Source organism: Anas acuta, chromosome 17, assembly GCF_963932015.1.
Source record: "Anas acuta chromosome 17, bAnaAcu1.1, whole genome shotgun sequence".
NCBI lineage: Eukaryota > Metazoa > Chordata > Aves > Anseriformes > Anatidae > Anas > Anas acuta.
The window spans coordinates 8,582,689-8,602,140 of record NC_088995.1 but is presented as its reverse complement, the minus strand read 5'-3'; the positions used below and the strand labels follow the sequence as shown (position 1 = coordinate 8,602,140).

Sequence of the window (19,452 nt, the reverse complement as noted above, 5' to 3'; positions counted from 1 at the left end):
ATAGAGCTTTAAGCACATAAATGGCACTTTTAAATACAGCATAATTTTATTTCCCAAATGCTTTTAACTACTTGTGGTTTTTTGAAAAAGCTTGGTCAGTATAATGAAATCAATCTTGCATTAAGCTCTTATTTCTCAAAGACTTGACGGTAAACAGAACATCAGCCTAAGATCTCTGACATAATTTCTTCTTTGTTACTGCTTTTATTAAGTAATTGGCCCTATTAAGAGAATTCTGCTGGAATCTAGTCCGGATTTTTTCTTCAAGCCATTTCAGACCACAAAATATTAAAGCAATCGAAGGACATACTTTCAGATAAATTGTCAAATGAGGAATAAGCCTTGCTGGGGAGAGGCGAACCAGGAGGAGTTTTATCCGTCATTGTCCATTAACTTTTAACACTTAGCGTGGGAGTGAAATCACTTCTAGTATTACGGAGAGATTTTTCACAAAAAGCATTTCTAACAGAGTTAAGCAACAACCTGTTGTGATAAGATCTGTGGAAGACGTGCCAACCAGGAATTGCAAATTGGGTTAGAAGAGTGATTTTTTTTCTAGAGACAAAGTACAAGCAAGAATATAACATTTCAAGTAATCAAACAGACCAAATGCTATAGCCCACCCTACAGCTCTGACCAAGTGGGAGAACAACCAATGGCAAAGGAACACACTGGTGGACCCACAACCAAAAACATTTCAAGCATGACTCAAGATCCTGTTAAGACGCAAAGAGCACAGTAGCAGAAGTCAACATAAATGAAATAAATGAAATAAAATTCCCTTGTGCTCACAAAGAACAAAAAAAAATGTAAGAAATTTCTTCCTGAAATAAGGTTAAAAATGTAATAGGAACAATGTGGTCCATCAACTTAGGCTGAAATATGATAGCGGTTTAACTGTAAATGAACTGAATTTGAAGATGAGTCAGCAGTGCGCAGCAATGAAGGCAAACTTTGTTTTTGCATCATTAAGGCTGAGGGATGGGATTATTACACTCTACTGGGCCCTTGTCAGGGTATACCTGGAGTGCTGGACAGAGTTTTGTCCCCCCAGCTCAAAACAGTCATTGAGAAATTAAAGAATGTCCAGCAGAGGGTTACCAAGATGATTACAAGGTTGAGGAACCTGACCAATGAAGAAAGGCTGAAGGAAGCAGGTTTATTCAGCATGAAGAAGAGAAGTGATCAGTCTTCCAAGGCATTATAGAGAAGATGGAGCTACCATCTTCCCATGGCTGCATGGTGACAGGACAAGAGGCGATAGGCACAGTTTGCTTCCAAGGAAATTCTCTCTGGCTGTAAGAAAAAGGCGTTCACCATAAAACAATTAAATTTCAGAATAGGGTGCCCAGAGAATGGAGAAATCTCCCTCCCTAGAAACATTCAGGACTGCTCAACAGGGTTCTGTACATCAGTCGAAGGGCTCTTCCAACCTATGACTTTTCTAGGATGTTTTTTAACCAGTGTAATAGTAATTTAAAAATTGTATTATTGTTTCATTTTTTCCCCTAAATTAAGAATACAGACTCTTACAATCAGAGAAAGTATTTTTTTAATGCAAGATACAAATATCTATAATTCTGATGCAACTTTTTTTCGCCCCCAGAAAACGATGCTGCTAAAAAAGCTACAGAAACCATGGTTTCTAACTTACAGTTACAAACTAAGGACAAAGTTTCCTTAATTATCTCTTCAGCGGACATACCCACATCTGTCTTCAATCTCCCTGAACTACAAATATTACAATTTAGGCAGAGAAGCATACCACATAGCAACTAATTCTCCAGCCCCTGCTCCACACAGTAAAGGATGTTCCCACATCCTAACTCAGGCTGGCTCACAAATGAGTTAGGACATAAAGAAAATAAAACCATGTGTCTATGTCTCTGTTGTATTAGTTAATGAAATAAGTGGGCTGAGAAAGCAAAAGCATTAATATGATTCTGTACTATAATATATTAAACCATTAAAACGAGATTTGAGGTTTAATTTTACAGACCTTGGCAGGCTTTTTACTGTGGCAGAAGATTACTATTAAAAAGCTTTTAAAAGCTTTTAAAGACAACACACAAAAAAGAAAAGAGCATCCATAAAAAAATAGAGGTAAACTACTAAATAAGTTTTCCCGTTAAGCTTTCAGAAGACTTCCTAGAGTGTATTTTCCCTGCAGCCTTTCCGTGGTATCAGTCAGCATCACCCTTCCTTTAGCAGGTGCAGTGGAACAGCATCTGGTAACGCCTCCAAGTTACAAAACTTGCTACTGGAAATGTCCACAATCCATCTCCTACCAGTTGCTGACCCTTCCCAACACCACAGCAGCACACACCTGTGCTTACAGGTTTGCAGCAGCGCCCTGCAGCTCGTGCCAGGAACTTTGCAGACTGCAGGGAAGCCGTGGCAGAATCGTCTGAGCTGTGCTTGCTCTCTGAGTTTTATCCATCTTCCTCTCAGGTAGGGTTGGCTTTTTCACTGGGGACAGGCATGTCTACTCCCACCCACTCCATGCCAAAGCTCACCTTGGAAAAGTCTTTGTGACTGCACATGCCAATGGAAAGCGAGGGCTGCAACCAGACTTCTCCCCTGAGCAGAGATCAGCCTGTCTCTCGGTAGGAGGCTCAGCCCATAGTCAGCATTGGGGTTACGCAGGCAGGGCTCTTATGCTGGGAATAGCTGGATCCATCCCTACCAGATGGTTTCCTCTAAAAAGCAGGGAGATCAGCTCACATTGGAGGAAAGGTAACTTCGGTGCCACGTAGCAGCATGACCAGCAGTGCATCCCACTCCTACTGTCCTTCAGCTGTACCTTCTGCAGGCAGCACAGCACGGCACAGCACAGAATCCACCCTCTGGAAACCAAGTCTTGAAGACTTCCCCTTCCCTTCTTACTTGGTGTTACTCAAAGCAGGGACTGTTTCTGATACTAGCATTGGATTCAGACTGTCACCAGGCTTGAGGTTACAGACAGCAAAAGCCTGATTGCAAGTGCCGAGGAAAAGACCCAAGATGTGCAAACCAGTGATCACTGCCTGGTCTTGCTTGCTGGACCCCGCACCACATTAGACAAATTTGACTGTCTTGCAATCAGTGAAACTGATTGCTGTACTGATTCCCAAACCCTGGATTAGAGCTGAGGCTGTCAGTACTTCTGGCAGTAGGTGACATTGTGAAAGTATTTCTGGAATAGACTCAAGAGCAGTCCCAACCACTGACTCTTCATTTCCAGTTCTGAGAAGGCAGTAAACGGCAAAAATAAGCCATCGAGAGCCTTAAATATCAACTGTTAATGCTTCTTTCCATGCTTCCAATGCTTCAACCAAGACATGTTATTTTTCAATTTTGGCACAAAGAAGACCATAAAAGGAGCAGTCGTCCTCAAAAAACAAAACAATAATAGCTTCAGACATTAACATTTGAAGCATTTACAGAGATAAAGACAGCTCCATAATTTGCTCTAAATTTTGTCATAATTAAGTCTAACAAGCTGACATTTCTCTTGTATCAGAATCCAAACCAAACAGAAAAAGGAAGTATATACTTCCTTAATTCAATAATTTTTGGCTAAAGCATCACAGCTTAAACCAAGGAGAGAAGTGTTTTGGCAGCCTGACTGCTTTGATGAATCAACCAGACAGCACCAGGGAATGCATGCACACCCTGGAATCATTATTTCAGCACAGGCTTTCATGTGCACAGCATCTTGTCCACTTTCTGAGCTTCTTTAAAGTCAACAGAATAGTTTAAGTAGAATATAATACCAGTGTTTACAAAGACGTGTATAAAAGAGAAGATTTTTAAAAAGGCAACCTGTAGCAACTTCTACCTTTAACTTTGTTACTCTGCATTTACAATTTGAAAAGAAATTAAAGCATTTCTTAACTGAAAGGTCCATTCAGTCACTACAAATATATAAAATACACAGAATATGAGGTTTGCATTATTATCATGTTTGAATGACAAAATTAACTCCTGTTCTGGATTACTTATTGAACTCTAGTATTTTTACGTGGATGAAATCCTAAGTACATCCTACGATAATCCATTTTTGTTTTGTTCTGGCCTCTTTGGGATATTCATCAGGAAGAATAGCTGGTACTGTAACTGAACAACAAACCACCTGAACAAACAACTACCTGAAGATCGCCTGCACGCTTGTTCTGACCAGCCCATTTGCAACCTATCCTCAACAGAAGCAAAACACTAACTCCAAAAATAACCTGCCAAATCTTAGCCTTTGGTAGAATCCTAAACTTTTGCTTTCTTCTGTGAAACTGAGGTGAAGAAAAAGAAAACAAGGCATGTGCATATAAGAAAATAATTATTTTGATTGATGCACACTGAATAGACGATCTCTTGATATACTCATCACCTTTTTCTTTCCCCTCTACGGGGCAGAAATAAGGAACATATTTTAATTAGGTGGAAGACAGGTACCATTCAGTTGTCAAGAAATTTTCCACCCCCCCCATATCAGATACTTCTCCAGGTTTACAGAGACATTGCTCTTTCCAAAGCAAATACTGGACTTATTTTCATTGAATCAGAGAATGGTTTGAATTAGAAGGGACCTTAAAGATTATATAGTTCCAACCCCCCCCTGCCATGGACAGGGATGAAACTTGATTTTAAAAATGAAGTTTCCATTTCAAAAAAAAATAAAATAATTTACAACTCCAGATACATATCAGCAATTTCATGTTACATAGTCTGCTACAGCAATAAAGCCCAAGAACACTGAGTTAACTGAGTTAAAGCCCCATTTCTAACATAATTGACCCAAACTACCTTAATTTGGTCCCACAGCAACTGCCTCTGGAAAGTCAAACTCATACCCTCCTACACAGCCAGATTCATTTTAAAAGTGACCAAGAAATGCCTGAATCCTAACATGTTGACTAAACATAATGGAGTCTTTAATACTGCTAGTCTATAAATAATTTGATACCTTCCAGATCAAACAACCATTTTTTAATAAGGGCTCAAATCAGATGTACTCAGTGCACACAATCATTTCAACAGGTAATTATCCTACTGTGACCAAGTACAGTAGTGTCACCGAATTCTGCATGTCACCAAAATATTTAAAATACAAAACTTAGCTTTTTTTTTTTTATTGCTGCCACGTGGATAAAAAGTGTGGCTTTTTTTTTTTTAAGACATGATTTGATCTGTACAGGTACCAAAAGCTAGGAGGTCTTCCCAGAAAAGGCATCATTTCCATAATTAAAGGAAAGGTACTTCAAGGCTACCTTATGGATATCTTTCAGTGCATCTGTCATTAGAAGGCACGGAAAACTTAAAGAAAGCGATTTTTTTTTTGTATATTCTTGCAGCAACCTTGTGACAATTGTTCTTTTGTGTTAGACTTCTGGAAGTGAATCCTCTCTCAGAATGCTGACAAAAATGGAAAATAAATTGAAATATTGCTGTAGATAAGAATGGGTAAAGGATGTGCGTATCCTGTTTATTGGTCCCATTCTTAACATGAAACATGCATGCTCACATCCTTTTTTGGACTTTTATTAGTTATGTACCCAAAATGAAAGTAGCTGTGTTTCAGCTAGGGTAAATGCTCTGTAACAGCTGGATGGGATTGTGTTGTGCTTTGAAGATATCTGGAATTTATGACAGTTTTATGACACTGCACATATTTTAGAGGAGCCAGGAGGATTCTCTTCTCTCTGGAAAATGCAGCACTTGGCACTGAACTCTGAATCAGTATGTCAGACCCTGAGTAAAGCTAACACACGATCACATTTCAAGTATCCTGTGCCCTCTTTATCTGAAAACCAATGGGAGATTCGCTGCTCCTTTATCTATGTGCTAAAAAAAACAACACACACACACATACCTTATCTTAAGAGACCAACTCTGCTCTTTCATGGCTTGGGGATCTGTTGAGTCCTGAATTAAACTCACACTATCTTAGTGAGTGCAATGCTGCCTGGACTGAACAGCCTCTAGATAAAAGTTGATAGGGAACCTGCCTGCTGTTAGCTCTGCAGTGACCTTCTGCAAACTGCCAGTCTCAAAGCAAAGCATCAAGGAGCATTCTTGCTTGCAACCAGCATTCAGACTGCATGGGTATTAAAAACAACAATATCAGAGAAAGTCATACAGTTTCTTTCATCAGGAAGAATTTCTTATTCTCATTGGCTGTTTTAACCTTTTTTTATTTTATTGAGGTACTCCTCAAAAGAATGCTAGGTTTGGAAATACAGTTAAATATTGTTTCATGACTACAGACTTTCTATTAATACCAATTTCCTTCCAAATTTCCTTGAATATATCAAGAAAACTGCACAATTTAGTAATTTATTATCATTTTTAAACAGAGTTAAGAACTAGTTTGTTTTTATTTTTTTCTTTTTTAAAGTCTTAAGCTTCTCACCTCTGTGAATACATTACAATTGCTTTAAAAAAATCTTATGTGGAACTATGTATTTGTCAGAATTGGAAAGTAAAGTTTGGCATAAAAGTCTGTGAACGTGTATGAAGAGTTTAAAAAAATCCTCCCACTATAATGGGCTGAAATAAGAGCTCCACAATGCTATTGTCTTTGAATTATTTAGCGTTCACAAAATTTCAGGCTTCTAAAACAGAGATACTTAAGACTTCTGATTAAATGCTTAAAATAATTTCCTGGAGGGATAGGAGAGCAGAAGTAATTCTTCCTTTTTATTTGAGCAGACAAAAAAAACAATGGTTGCTTGCAGCAACCAGTATTCTCCAAATACTGTATTCTCCAAAAGTACCTTATGGATACAGGAAACCTGTCTGTGAAACAGTACAGATCTGGGATGGTTCCCCTCCCCCCCCCATTAGGATTTTCAAGAAATGGAATAAAAAGCAGCTCAAGAACTACAGCTCGTCTTCAAAGAGAATAACAGTTAATCATATGCTGCTGCTCATTAATAAGGGTAAGCCAACAACAACACATCTTGTTTTTAAAATTTTAAGCAACTTGCAGCACACCCATAACTCTCTATACTTTAAGCTTTTTTTTTTTTAATTTTAATTTTTATATCTGGCTATTTGATTACTATTTGTTAGCCTATTCAACTGTTTCCCAATATCCAGTGCATAATACGATGCGTAATACAATTTTAAATACATGTATGCATACAGAACTACACCCGTGAGAGTCTCCAGATGAGACTGAGAAAACAAAACTGAAATGTTTGTAGTTGGTAACTACTGAAGACACAAACACATCTTTCCATGGGTGCAAAGACATACTCAAATATTGGCTTACAAAGCTGAGTTTTGCTTATCAATCTAGTAAGACTACTAATATGTATTAAACCCATTGAAATAATTCTGTTGTCAATTTTGTCCCACTAATAGCATGCAGAAACAAAAGCCTTTCAGGACTTCTTTTTACTCCCACCTTTCGCATCCCCATCCTCCCCCTCAAAATCAGGGTGAAACTCTTCCAGATCATTTTAGAACTTGTTAAATGTAAAATAGGTGCAAGCTTGGTCTGTAACACTGTTTTTATAACTAGCTGGAATCTGGACCTACAGCTCTTCCTAGAGAACAGAGACAGGGACATTGAGGACTTCTCTGTGCCCTCTGGCTCACGTGGCAGCTCAGAGCCAGGTGCCGGCTGGTAGCCAGCACGCAGGTAGCCCTGACAAGCACGTGCTGGCTCCTGCCCAGACGGCAATCCAAACACAAGCAACCAATGACATAGGAGGAAGGCAGAGGTGGTACCGATGGGAAATGCTGGTTATAAAAGGGATTGTCACAGAGTATAGGACACTAGGAGGAGCTGGAGGTGTGAAAAGGTGCCCTGGCGATATCTGGGGGAGAGGAAAGGAGGAAGAGGCATGGTCATTATTCTGATGCCTGTTTACTGCCTGTCACTTTTGAATCCACACTTTTAACACAAAATTAAAACCCAGCAAAGCTTCTATTTCCAAAAATAGATCTGGTATTGATAATGTTTCTGAGATGTCAAAAAGCTAGATAATCGCAATTCAGAAAGAATACAATGTTAGATGTATTTTTAACATTAGAACACCACTTACATGATTTCAATCAGAACTGAAATTCAGGTGATGCTGAAAAAAAGCTAAATTCTTTACAACAAAGATGAAAAATGAGTATGCTTAAAGTGGAAGACATTCTTCTCCAAAAACTAACATCATGTAACCTCCTTGTATTATCCTACTCCTTCAAAAGAAGGCATACATTAGTTCTACAGACATTACATGCTATGGTTTCCAGTAGCGACAATCAGTGAACAATATTACAGTTGTCGAAGCAAGTACAATAAGTGTCAAAAGCTATTCTTTTACTAGCATCTATAAAGTTCAAGAAGAGTAGTTTTAAACAGCAATCTACACAAAGAAAACTCTTGTACGTGCACACAGCTATAGAATGAAAAAATTGGATTTTTTTTTCCTATTACTTTTTCTAATCAGGTAAGGAAGCTGTCAAATTATTATTTAATTTCAAGACACTATGGGAAAATATTTTTGCATTCTGTTTTACAGGATTTATACAGAAATATAACATCCTGCCTTTTTTGAAATGCGGGGAAGGAGAAAGGCTCTTTCCACAAAGAAGCTTATCCTCAGAAATAGCACAGTTTAGCACTAGACGTGCCAGAGGAAGAGGGGGGAGGGATTATACCACAAGCGTCTCCATTGTACTGAAAGACGACTTTTCCTATGGATGGGCGATCATCCTGTTATGCGGCTCTGAACTTCCTCCTGCATTGTGAGTCTCAAGTCATGGAAAGAGTAAAGTTCTTAAACTGAGGATTGTGTTGGGAATTCCAACCACTTTCAATACAAGTTAACCAAACAAATACATCACGGTCAGACTGTTAACATCCTGGTTTAGTTTGCTGAAGCCACTATTCTTTTGAAAAAATAATGTAATCAGGAGAACTCTGGATAGTTATCTTGTTACTTCTTTCAGGTTCTGATAACATTTGGACCAATTGAAAAAAATCTGGAACTGCACTAGAAAGCCAAGTACAAACGCAAGACAATGCAACCTTTGCAAAACAAACTGTCCCTAAATAGAGGCTAAATGGGAGCACACTGACAGATCCAAATACAACCAGACTAACCACCTATCAATAAATCTCTCCAAAATCCAAGAAACATTACTATACCTGCATTTGGGAGACTATTAACATTTAAATTGCTGAAGTTCCAACTGTAGCTGAAAGTTACAGTTTCCAAAGTGCAATCTGTAAAAGGCTGCTGTGAAGTGCCTCAATAAGAGGCCTGCTACCCCCTTAAGAAAAAAAAAATCATTAACAACGTGGAGCAAAGTGACTAAGGAGCTATTAATGTTAGGTTAGGACTTGTAGCATGTGTTCCAAGAAGAGTACAGTACATACCAGTGCCATTGCAATCTATGCAGTCAACTGTGGAACAAGCTGGCTTATGCTATTGGCAGCTTCTAATTTGTTGCAGCCTCAAGTATGCTATGTTAAACAACTCTGCAGTTACCTGATAGCCTTCTGTTTTTTTCTGGCACCACTTCAGCAAGGCATTTCTTTTGGATCCTCCATATTCTCTTGCGAGGGCAGACAAGGGATCTTTCCTTTCTTCCCTAGTAATGAGGGAGAAGCACAATTTATAGCTCGTACTATATCTTAGACAACAGAAATACATATTGCAAAGTTCAAAAAAAAACCCCACAAATTATTGTCATAGTGAAAGTAGCAAGGTGCAGCATTACCGAGTGAAAAACGAAATACACAGAAATACCTGTAGACTTCAAAATTATTTTTGAGGAATTCTTTCATTAGCAAATATTCCCCACACACACACACTAAACTTTTTTCTAGGTATTCCATTCTCAATGATATTTTCTTAAGAGTTTAGAAAATTCAATTCACAACACGTCAAGTTCCAGCTTGAACCATTAAGCTAACTCAAGTGACTTTATTTTGTATTTAGAAAGAGAATAAACTGATGCTATCTCTTCTGCATTTCATGGCTGATTACAAATGTCACCTTGAAACAACAGGTTTGCATATTAGCTGCATGTTGTTATTAACAGAACATTTGCTTGAGAACTGGAGTTCTCAAAAAGGCAGGGGCAGATCTGCTGGATTATTCTGCTATTTGATACATTGGCACAATAATGATTCACTTTTTTTGAAAGTTGTTATTGGGAACTAAGCATTGGTTATCAATTAATTTCACCTCCAGTGTCAAATTATCTCAAGTCATTTCTTCTTGAAGGCAAGACTGAGGAAGGGAAGAATGATCTTATCCAGGTAGACCACTTTCTTCCACTTGAGTCATATATTACAACCCTCTCTTAACCAGGCTTCAGAAATGAGCACTTAGATTATAATAAATATATATTATTTCAGCCCATTCCTCCAGCCTGTCCAAGTCTTCTGGATTGCACCACAACCCTCTGGCACATCAGCCACTTCTGTTTTTGCGTCATTGTCAGACTTGCTGCTCCATCATCCAGACCATTAATGAAGATGGCAAACAGATCTGGACCCAGTACTGACCTCTAGGGTACTCCACTAGTAACTGGTCTCCAAGTACACCCTGGGCCGCTGACCACCACTTTCTGGGCCCAGCCATTCAGCCAGCTGGTAACCCACCTCGCACACCAAGCCCAAACATCAACCTCTTGTCCCTGAGGATCTACAGGGGACATGTCAAAGGCCTTACTGAAGTCCAGGCTCGGAAGAGGTCAAAGAAGGTCATCAAAACAAATAATGATGGGACTGCATATTTAATCTACAACAAAGATTATGAAACACTACGAGAACTTCAGCACAGAGCTTTGGGACAACCTATGAAAACTCAAATTTCAAGTTCCCTCTCTATGCTAAACCATACTGTTTAGCCATGGAGGAGCTGTACAGCCTGTTCTCAAATTCCAGTAAATGCACATGGTTTATATCAAGTTCTCTCAGTTATGAAAGCACAGCTAAAGGAAATAAAATAACATAAGTTGTATGCAGACAATGAAAAATAGTTTGACATACAAGCCTTATAAGTTAGTGCATTAGGTTAACTTAATTCAAAATCAACAGAGCCAATAAAGATTCAACTAGAACAGGAACAGTAAACTTAAAATATTTGTTTTAGTGAACTATAGCAATAACTGTTTATTTTACCACAACTTTCAGAAAAAGGTAGGGGAAAAAGAGAAACTCAATCACAAAAAAATACTCAAGTCCAGCAGCGGCACTGTGAGCAGTGTTCCAGAGAGCCCATTCATCGCTACGCACCCACTGCTGCAGTCTGCACTGCTCCTCCTGTTGTAGGGCTTGGAATTTCAAGCAGTGCCTAGGCAGCTTATTATCAAGATTATAACTGTACAATTACATCATGAAATGCCACATATCTGCTACAGTCTGCAGACTGCCACCCATGCCATTTTACACTATGAGTTCAAAACTCATATACGGGTCTTTTAGTCTTTTTTATTTCTGCATATACTTGGTCTTCACTTAAGTGCTAACATACACAATATACATTGCTGCTGATAAAGCAACCACAGATCCAAACTCAGCTTAATTTCTGCACAGTGGAAAGAACAACACATACATGTTGCAACTGATTTCAGGAATGCATTTTCAATATCCTCCACGGCTGTAAATATTCACAATTTTATAATGTAATTATTACATATTGTAATGTCTCAGAACATTAAGGATTTAATGTTTCTGCTGTACAAAAACTCTCAAGAAGTTCTGTGTCAAATAGGCTTAAAAAAGTCATTTTACCTTTGCCTCTCAGTTTCCCAATCTAACAGGCAAGACTGTGTACATACTTCACTTGCATAACATACGGTGTAAATACTCTGAGGTTCTTGTAACTGGTAACATTGATAAATTTAAACCTTTTCGTATCTGTAAAGGTTTATCTTTTTATCATACTAATAAGACAGGGGTGCCTGACCATTCTTACATTATGATTTCAAGTGTGGTACAAATAACACAGGCCAATTCAGTCCTGGCTATTCAATAGTGTCTGGAATTAAGACCCAGTCACACTGCTTTTTGTCCTCAGCTGTGATTACTAAATTTAAAGTTTATCACGTTCTCTCCAAGTCCAAGTCACGCTGTAGCTCACTTCTTGGATTTGGTTTCATGGTATATTGAACTGATGTGATGATATTATTTAGTGACATGATTTAGCTTTCTTTTCTAGTGGAGCATAAAATCGTGGCATTGACCATATAAGCTCTAAAAAGTATACTGAGCTGGAGGAAGCACTTTGTTTCCAAAGATTGTTGTTGCATGGGTAGCAGTAAAATCTGCCGTCTTGATGCCAACATTATATCCTAGATACACACAGACAGATAGCTATGAAATTAACACTTTTTGGTGTATAACAGAAAAAGGCTTTTACCTTATTCGACTTCTGGTTGTAGGGGTGACTGATGCTGTAGGGGAAGACGACAGTGATAGCTGTGGTGAGGTGGTACCCATTGCCATGAGAGATGCTGGAGATGCTCCATCAGGTGCACTGATATCCCGTTTGATTTCTTCACTACTTCTTCGAGACACTATACAGCAAAAAACATCCATATATTGATCATTTGCCAACAATAAAACCTTTTGAACTTATTCCTGCTCTCTAACAAGCGTTAGTTCAGAAACTATGAAAAGAAATCCATATACGGTCCTAGGCTTTGACATATTTCTTGGTACTTGCCACTAAAGAGGTATCAAGTATTTCAAGTGCACTACCAACATTTTGTTTTGACATACAGGCTCTAATGTAAGAAAATTTGATGAACACATTTAATGGTATAATGATACTTCATTACTTCCATTTGGAAGACTTCATGAATGAAAATAAATTTTAACATCAAACCATACCCTTTTTCTCTAGTCCATGAAGTTATGTCACTAAGAAAAAAATAATTTAGCTAATAGCTACTTTGTTTCCACTTAGTTTTAGTCAAGAATTGACACACAAGTGATGCTCTGGACTTGAATTAAGTATCAGCAGGCAAATTAAAGATTGACCTGAGACCACCGGACAAAACGTTTTTGTCAAGAAAAAAAAAGAGCAACATTACATTCTGTAGAATGGTCATGTTTTCTCTACATAGAAGAGATCCCAGTTAACAGTATGAGGTTTGCCCTTTATATCTACACAGTTACACATTTGATTTGCAAACAAACAATAGCAACTCTGCACACACTTCAGAGACGTATTTTCTAATGACTTATGGCAAGTAAATGAGTTCATAAATACCAGACACTAGAAATTGAGAAAAATTATTTTGGGTGGATGTTTTCAGTACAAATCAAAATGAGCTAATCCCCTTTTTTTCCCCTGAAACCATTTATTCAAATATAGGGATTTTAAAATTTATACATATATATGCCTCTCAAATCAGTTCTGCCTAGTTTAATAGGAAGTACCATTTTTACATTATCCCACTATTTGTGCTACTAATCTTAAAGATTTGTCTCTAGAAGCCTTTTAAAACTTATATTTTTCAATTCTTAAAAAAAAAAAAAAAAAAAAAAAAAAAAAAAAAAAACAGAAAACACAACAGCAAAATGCAGAAACCACCGCGAGTAAAAACTGGAAATATTTGTAGGTGCTGCCAGTCACCAAATAGACTACTGTAAAATGATTTACTGCAAACATTCTTTTGTCCTACAGAATGGGTTGAAGTTTTGCTAGGTAACATGGGAAAATATTTACATGCCTTAGGTAACATACAAATATGCATTTGTTACCTAAAAAGAACAATCCTCCAAATTTAAAGGAGAGACCTTCTCCAGCCACTGAAAATAATTCTTCTCACAAACAAAAAAGGAATAGCTCAGCTGGAGAAGGACAGAATGTTTCTCTGTCTCACTCGCTCTTTAAAATATAACTTTTACTGCATGAATGTAGGTTAACAACCAGGTAGAGTTTCTTGGAACATATTAGTCAGCTGTTATGTGCATGATTGACACACAACCATACAGTATACTATCTTGGTACAAATCTCTACATGCAACAAGGACACTAGAAATGCAATTAAAAAAAATCTGTTCCACTTGATGCAATGAAACTGCATTTATTTATTTATTAAACCATTGGACTTAACTCTTCTTCCTCATATACTTCAACAGAAAACTCAAACACTGAAAAGTAAGCTATTCTAAATATCCAATCTTTTGAAAAGACCTCAATGGTCTGAAAACAAAAGGTCTCTCTCAAAAAAGAGAAATAGATCTAAGTACAGCATTGAAATGAGAGTTCCCAATTTTATTAGTAATCTCGAAAACGTGATATTACCTGAAATAGATTTGGCACTTTCCATAGTGGGTACTCTTGGCAAAGATGCTGGTCTGCTGGTAGACGACGTTCTCAACAAATGTTCTAGACAAAGAAAATGAAGACAGGACACCATTAGCAAAGATTCCAGTTCAAGCAAGACATTTAGGTATGCATCACAAATACTGCCTACTAATGCCTGAGTTTGGCTGCTTTAGTGAGAGCAATAGATTTTATCTGTACAAAAGAAGGCCTAAAATTTGCTCATTACCAACGAAGTCCACTATGAACACATCATGACCTTTTTATTCCTTTTTCAGTAAGGCCTCTCTCACAGTTGCCCTGTTCTATTAAAAACGAGTTGTAAAACCAAAAGTCCAAGCAAGGAATCTCCATTTAGCACACTGGAAAAAATGTCTGATATGCCATTCACAGTTTGGAGTGGTAAACCAGATGGGTTCTGTGTCATCCTCCCTCCCTTTTTTGGTCTGTTTGGTAATTTATTTATTTTTTAAATACAAACATGCTTTCCTGACTTTCCCATGAATTGGCGTCAAAAAGGTACCTTCACTTTTCCTAGGAAAAGATTGGTTCAGCTTTCTGACGATGAGTGAAATCAAAATTCAGCAAAACTAATTTTATGTAGCATTTAACCAAACCTAGTTTTTGTTAGTTTCCATTTAAAATTAATATTCCTTCAAATAAAACCTTTAAACTTTCATGCATAAAGTTTACATACTTATGCTGCTGTAGAAATAATTACAAGGCAGCAATTTTAATACAAAAATATGAAAAAGGTGAACGAGTATTCAAAATAAAATGGTAAACCCACTTCACTAGTTAAAAACATGACATAAGGAACATACATTGCTTTTATATATATATATATATATATATATATATATATATATATATATATATATATGTGCGCACACACACATACTTGTAAACAGGAATTCTGTCAGACATTCTCTACCAGAATACTTTCCTGCTCCTGCATTTAACTAATCGTAATGAAAACACAGAAACTACAGAAAGCATGTCACTGATTTTGTGTTTAAGCTTATGTCTACCCATGAACTCTGTAACAATTAAAGAATCCTAAACTATCTTCTTGGAAAGGCATTTCAGTATTCCTAAAAATATCAATGTTTCTAAAATTAAAACTCCAGCTGCATTGAAAAAAAACTCAATATACATTCAACAAAAGCAAGAAGGAAATCTGGCATGTACGGACTATTATGAAATGCTACCAAAAGAAAAAAAGCACCCTTTATAAAACATCAGACTTCAGAAATACCAAACTGAGAGGAAATATTCAGTCTGGAGTCATATGGGTATTATCTTAAGAAACATCTACAAAAAAAAAAAACTAAAACAGGCATAAATCAGAGAGCTACACCCAACATATGATAGCCATTCACTCTCACAGGAAGAGCACATTGTGAACATTTTGAGAGACAAAACAAAGTTCACACAACAGGGAAATATTGGAAAACAGATAAATCAACACTCAATTCCATTCCATTTTTCACCTGGCTCCTGAAGATTCAATACTTAATAAGTTTATATTTTGTTATTCACGTGCAATACAATTACAGTTATCCTCCCGGTTTAAGTTTGAAACACACACACAAACCACAAGACATAATGTAGCCCCAGAGGTGTGCATTTTTTAAATCTGGGAAGCAGTAGCATGATATATCCCTAAGATCTTGATTTTGCAAGTGATCTCAGTTTATATACACACATTAAAGCAGATTAATGCCCATTTACTAGGATATAATTGTGTTTTTGTTGAAAACTCAAAAAAGCATCTTTTTGATATGTCACCATGTGTGATGAAAAAAGTAATAAAAACACTTACTTTGCATTTAGAAGTCAAAATATTTTGCTTAAAAAGCATCTAATACGATAATGATCTGGATATGACATACAACAGAAAAAATACTAGCATTGCTGAAAAGTTCAAATGAACTTGAATAAATACCTTGCACAGGGATTTCAGCGTAGCTCGGTCTTTTGTCTGTCAGTGTAGCAAGGGGTTTTGAAGTGGAGATCGGTCCACTTATGGAATGTCTCTGAAACAGAAAAATCCTTGTGTCAAACAATTTGCTACATATAAACCAAGCAGAACAAAACAAAATCTCTACAAAATACAATTTCTAAATATCCTTTCCATACGGGAAAAAAAATAAAATATCATTTTTCATTTGTCCACACCATTGCTAGAAATTCGTTCAATTTTTTTCACGACATGGTTCACCCTGGGGACTGTTTAATGAAGGCATTCCCTCTCATTCTGAATGAGAAGTATCATTCCCTCGGCTTTATCTATTGCTAGGAAAGCTGCAAAAGTCATCATGTTAACACTGTCTTTTCAAATTTTACTTAAAATGTTTAGCAATTCATAGCTTCTGGCAGCTTGAAGTGCAAGTGTATGATCACAGATGCATCTTGCACATAATTTAATAACCACTGGATAACACTGAAAATAGCGTTTTTCCATCACACAAACAAAAAGCCACACAAATAAAAACTGCACAATTCAATAATTACCCCTACACTTCCTGAAACTTATATCCAAGTGCTGAAGACTTAAGACTGTCAACAGATGTTTTTTGTGCTTTTTGGTTTTGCTTTCTTTTGAAAAAATAATGATTTCAAAGAGCCTACTGCAAGTTACATTACATCCTTATTCACCCTTTTACATTAGATTCCTATATTTAATCATAATAAGTCCAGTAATGTGTTTATCCTGAAAACTTTCAGCTCTCCATCTGGCCCAAGATTAGATGAGAAGGTTAAATGAGCCTTATCTTCATAAAATAACAAAGCTCAGATGTTTCTCATGCCAAATCATGTAGGCAAGACAGACATATCCAAAACTGTGATAAACAGAAATTCGCACTATATACTTTGCCGCATCCTGTAGCACAGGCAAGATTACAGGACTACTTATTTGTCATTTTGGGCCAAACTAGGATTACGCTTTTGTGCTAGTAATCAAATGGAGAAAACAGCTATCACCATCTAAGAACCAACTACAAAACACAGCGTGAAGAATTTTATCGCTTTATGTATCAAAATCCTGAGGTATTCTACAGATTATTCCCTTAAACGTGTAAATAAAAGTGACAGTAACCATGAGCCTTGCACAGTGCTCCCCACAACAGCTTCCCATAAGGGTTGCTATTCCAAAGTTTCATTACCTTTATATTTCATTTCACCCTCTTAGGATTTTTATTCATTTTTATTAAAGAAGGATTATATCAAAATGAGAGTCTTTGTTTCCAATAGATTAGTAAATGAAACATATACAGTAATCAATGAGGTTAAAAGAAAAAAAAACTTGTTATTTCGGCTGGCTCTGGGATTACTGTTACAAAGGCAGAGCAGTATAGAGCCTCTGCCAGGAAAGGAAGGTACACAGAGCAGGCACACTGCTGGATCACCGTATATCTTTATCACTTTCTCAGCTTCCGGGTATCACTTAAAAACAAACATCCTTTACGGATATCGTCAGAAAACGACTGTGGTACTCAACTGATAACTTGCTATGTATCAGTATTGTCTCCTTGTTATAACACAAGCTGTTTGTTTTTCTGCTTTTTGCTCCTGTTGACACTGCAGTCTGGGCTTAACTTCGTTGTTACTAGTTCCTTATTAAATATCTTACTGTTACAGCTACCAATAATAATGTAGTGACTCAGGAAATTAGAGAAAAATGATCCAACCAGTTCACATATCAAGTTCCACTTGGCGGTATCTTTACAGTAGTAGTGCGCAAGTGTCTCTTGGACAGTAATTTTTCCTGAAACATTTTACAAGTGTTAAGGATATTTCTGCTTGAGTGACCTGCCGAAATTGCAGATTTGCCATTCATTTCATTTACAAAACACATCTGATGTGTAATGAAGCAAGTATGGATGCTACCAGTCTCTTGATATATAGCTTTTTTCCTTCAACTAGAAATACACTCGAACTTGTTCAGTTGCTAAACACCATTTGTCCCTTACACCAGTGTCCAGATTCCTCAACACTACATAAAAGAGGATCAAAAGTTTAAAGGAATCATATGCTTTTGAGACTACTCATGGAAATTACCAATGGGAAAGAAATTACTAATGATGCTCTGCCATCTGTGTTCCCATTCATCCTACACTGAGGCCTAGGCAAAAGAAATGTTAGAACCTTTAAGGAGTACTTTAGACGGGATGCAATAAAGAAAATTGTTTGGAGTTAAATTAAATGATTTTACGTTGTAGTCTCTGTATAATGTAATTACAATTAAAGACGTTAAGATTATCAACAGTTATTTTCCCACAGCCATTCTTAGCTCCAGCTAGCTAGCTATTAGTCATTAGATTTTTCCTTTTCCTTTTTTAAGATGAGTAACAGCCCCAGAAGAGAAACAGGGACACAGGTCAGAAAAAAAGAGAAGAACAAACATCTGACACTTTAACTATGACAGGATGGATTAATCCCTTTAACTCCAAATATTTTACTTCTGACTCTTAATTGTTGCATCTGCTGTTGGCTATTGAAAGAAACATGACCTTCAACCACTATCCAGATACCTATTTCTGACGGGTACTTTGCACCTCACTGTGTACTTACCTACTTCAGTAAGATATTTATGCCAATGTACCTACACGTGGCAGTTTCAAAACAAACACAGCTCTCTGCATATTATGTAGTTACAATGTGGAAGTCTGACTGAATTGCTTGGAGCCTGAATGTTTGTATGTTCAAAGCAAAGCTGGACATTCACTGATGAGCAGGGAATCCAGAACCATGTCTGGTTCCAAGAATCTTCCAACTACAAAACTGAAAAAAAGTACTCAGCAAAGTTGGCAGTTACACCTCCTTGTCCTTACAGTCCTTTCTAGGCATCTGCTTTGATGCCTTTTTGCATCTCCGCTCTTAGCAGACTACCAGACACAAACTTTCTCGCTAAGCATTTGGACAAACTCTGAAGGGTTATTTTATATTCTGAAAAGCAATCTCCTTATACAACGTTTCCCAACTGTTTTGCAATATTGCTAAGCTATGGTAAATAACCACTATGCTCCACTATGGGTTTGGACATAAAGCCAGAAAGGGGTTTTGCTTGTTTTCAGTTGCAAAAATATATTTAAGAACATCTCCCCTTATCCATGCACGCATTACTGTGAAGATGAATACATCAAGCAAAACCTCTGTAGATTGAGGAAATTCATGT

At 37.1% G+C, this 19,452-nt stretch overlaps 1 protein-coding gene across 4 annotated transcripts in view; it reads right to left on the bottom strand.

The window, feature by feature from the left end:
• Positions 1-19,452, bottom strand: part of SPECC1L (sperm antigen with calponin homology and coiled-coil domains 1 like) — a 70,065-nt gene that overhangs the window by 14,647 nt on the left and 35,966 nt on the right. For all 4 annotated transcript variants that reach the window (XM_068701315.1, XM_068701314.1, XM_068701313.1 and 1 more), the window contains 4 exons: positions 16,219-16,309; positions 14,250-14,333; positions 12,354-12,510; positions 9,471-9,573 (listed from right to left, as the gene is read on the bottom strand). In XM_068701315.1, coding sequence (XP_068557416.1) covers positions 9,471-9,573; positions 12,354-12,510; positions 14,250-14,333; positions 16,219-16,309 — 435 coding nt within the window. The remainder of the gene's footprint in view (positions 1-9,470; positions 9,574-12,353; positions 12,511-14,249; positions 14,334-16,218; positions 16,310-19,452) is intronic.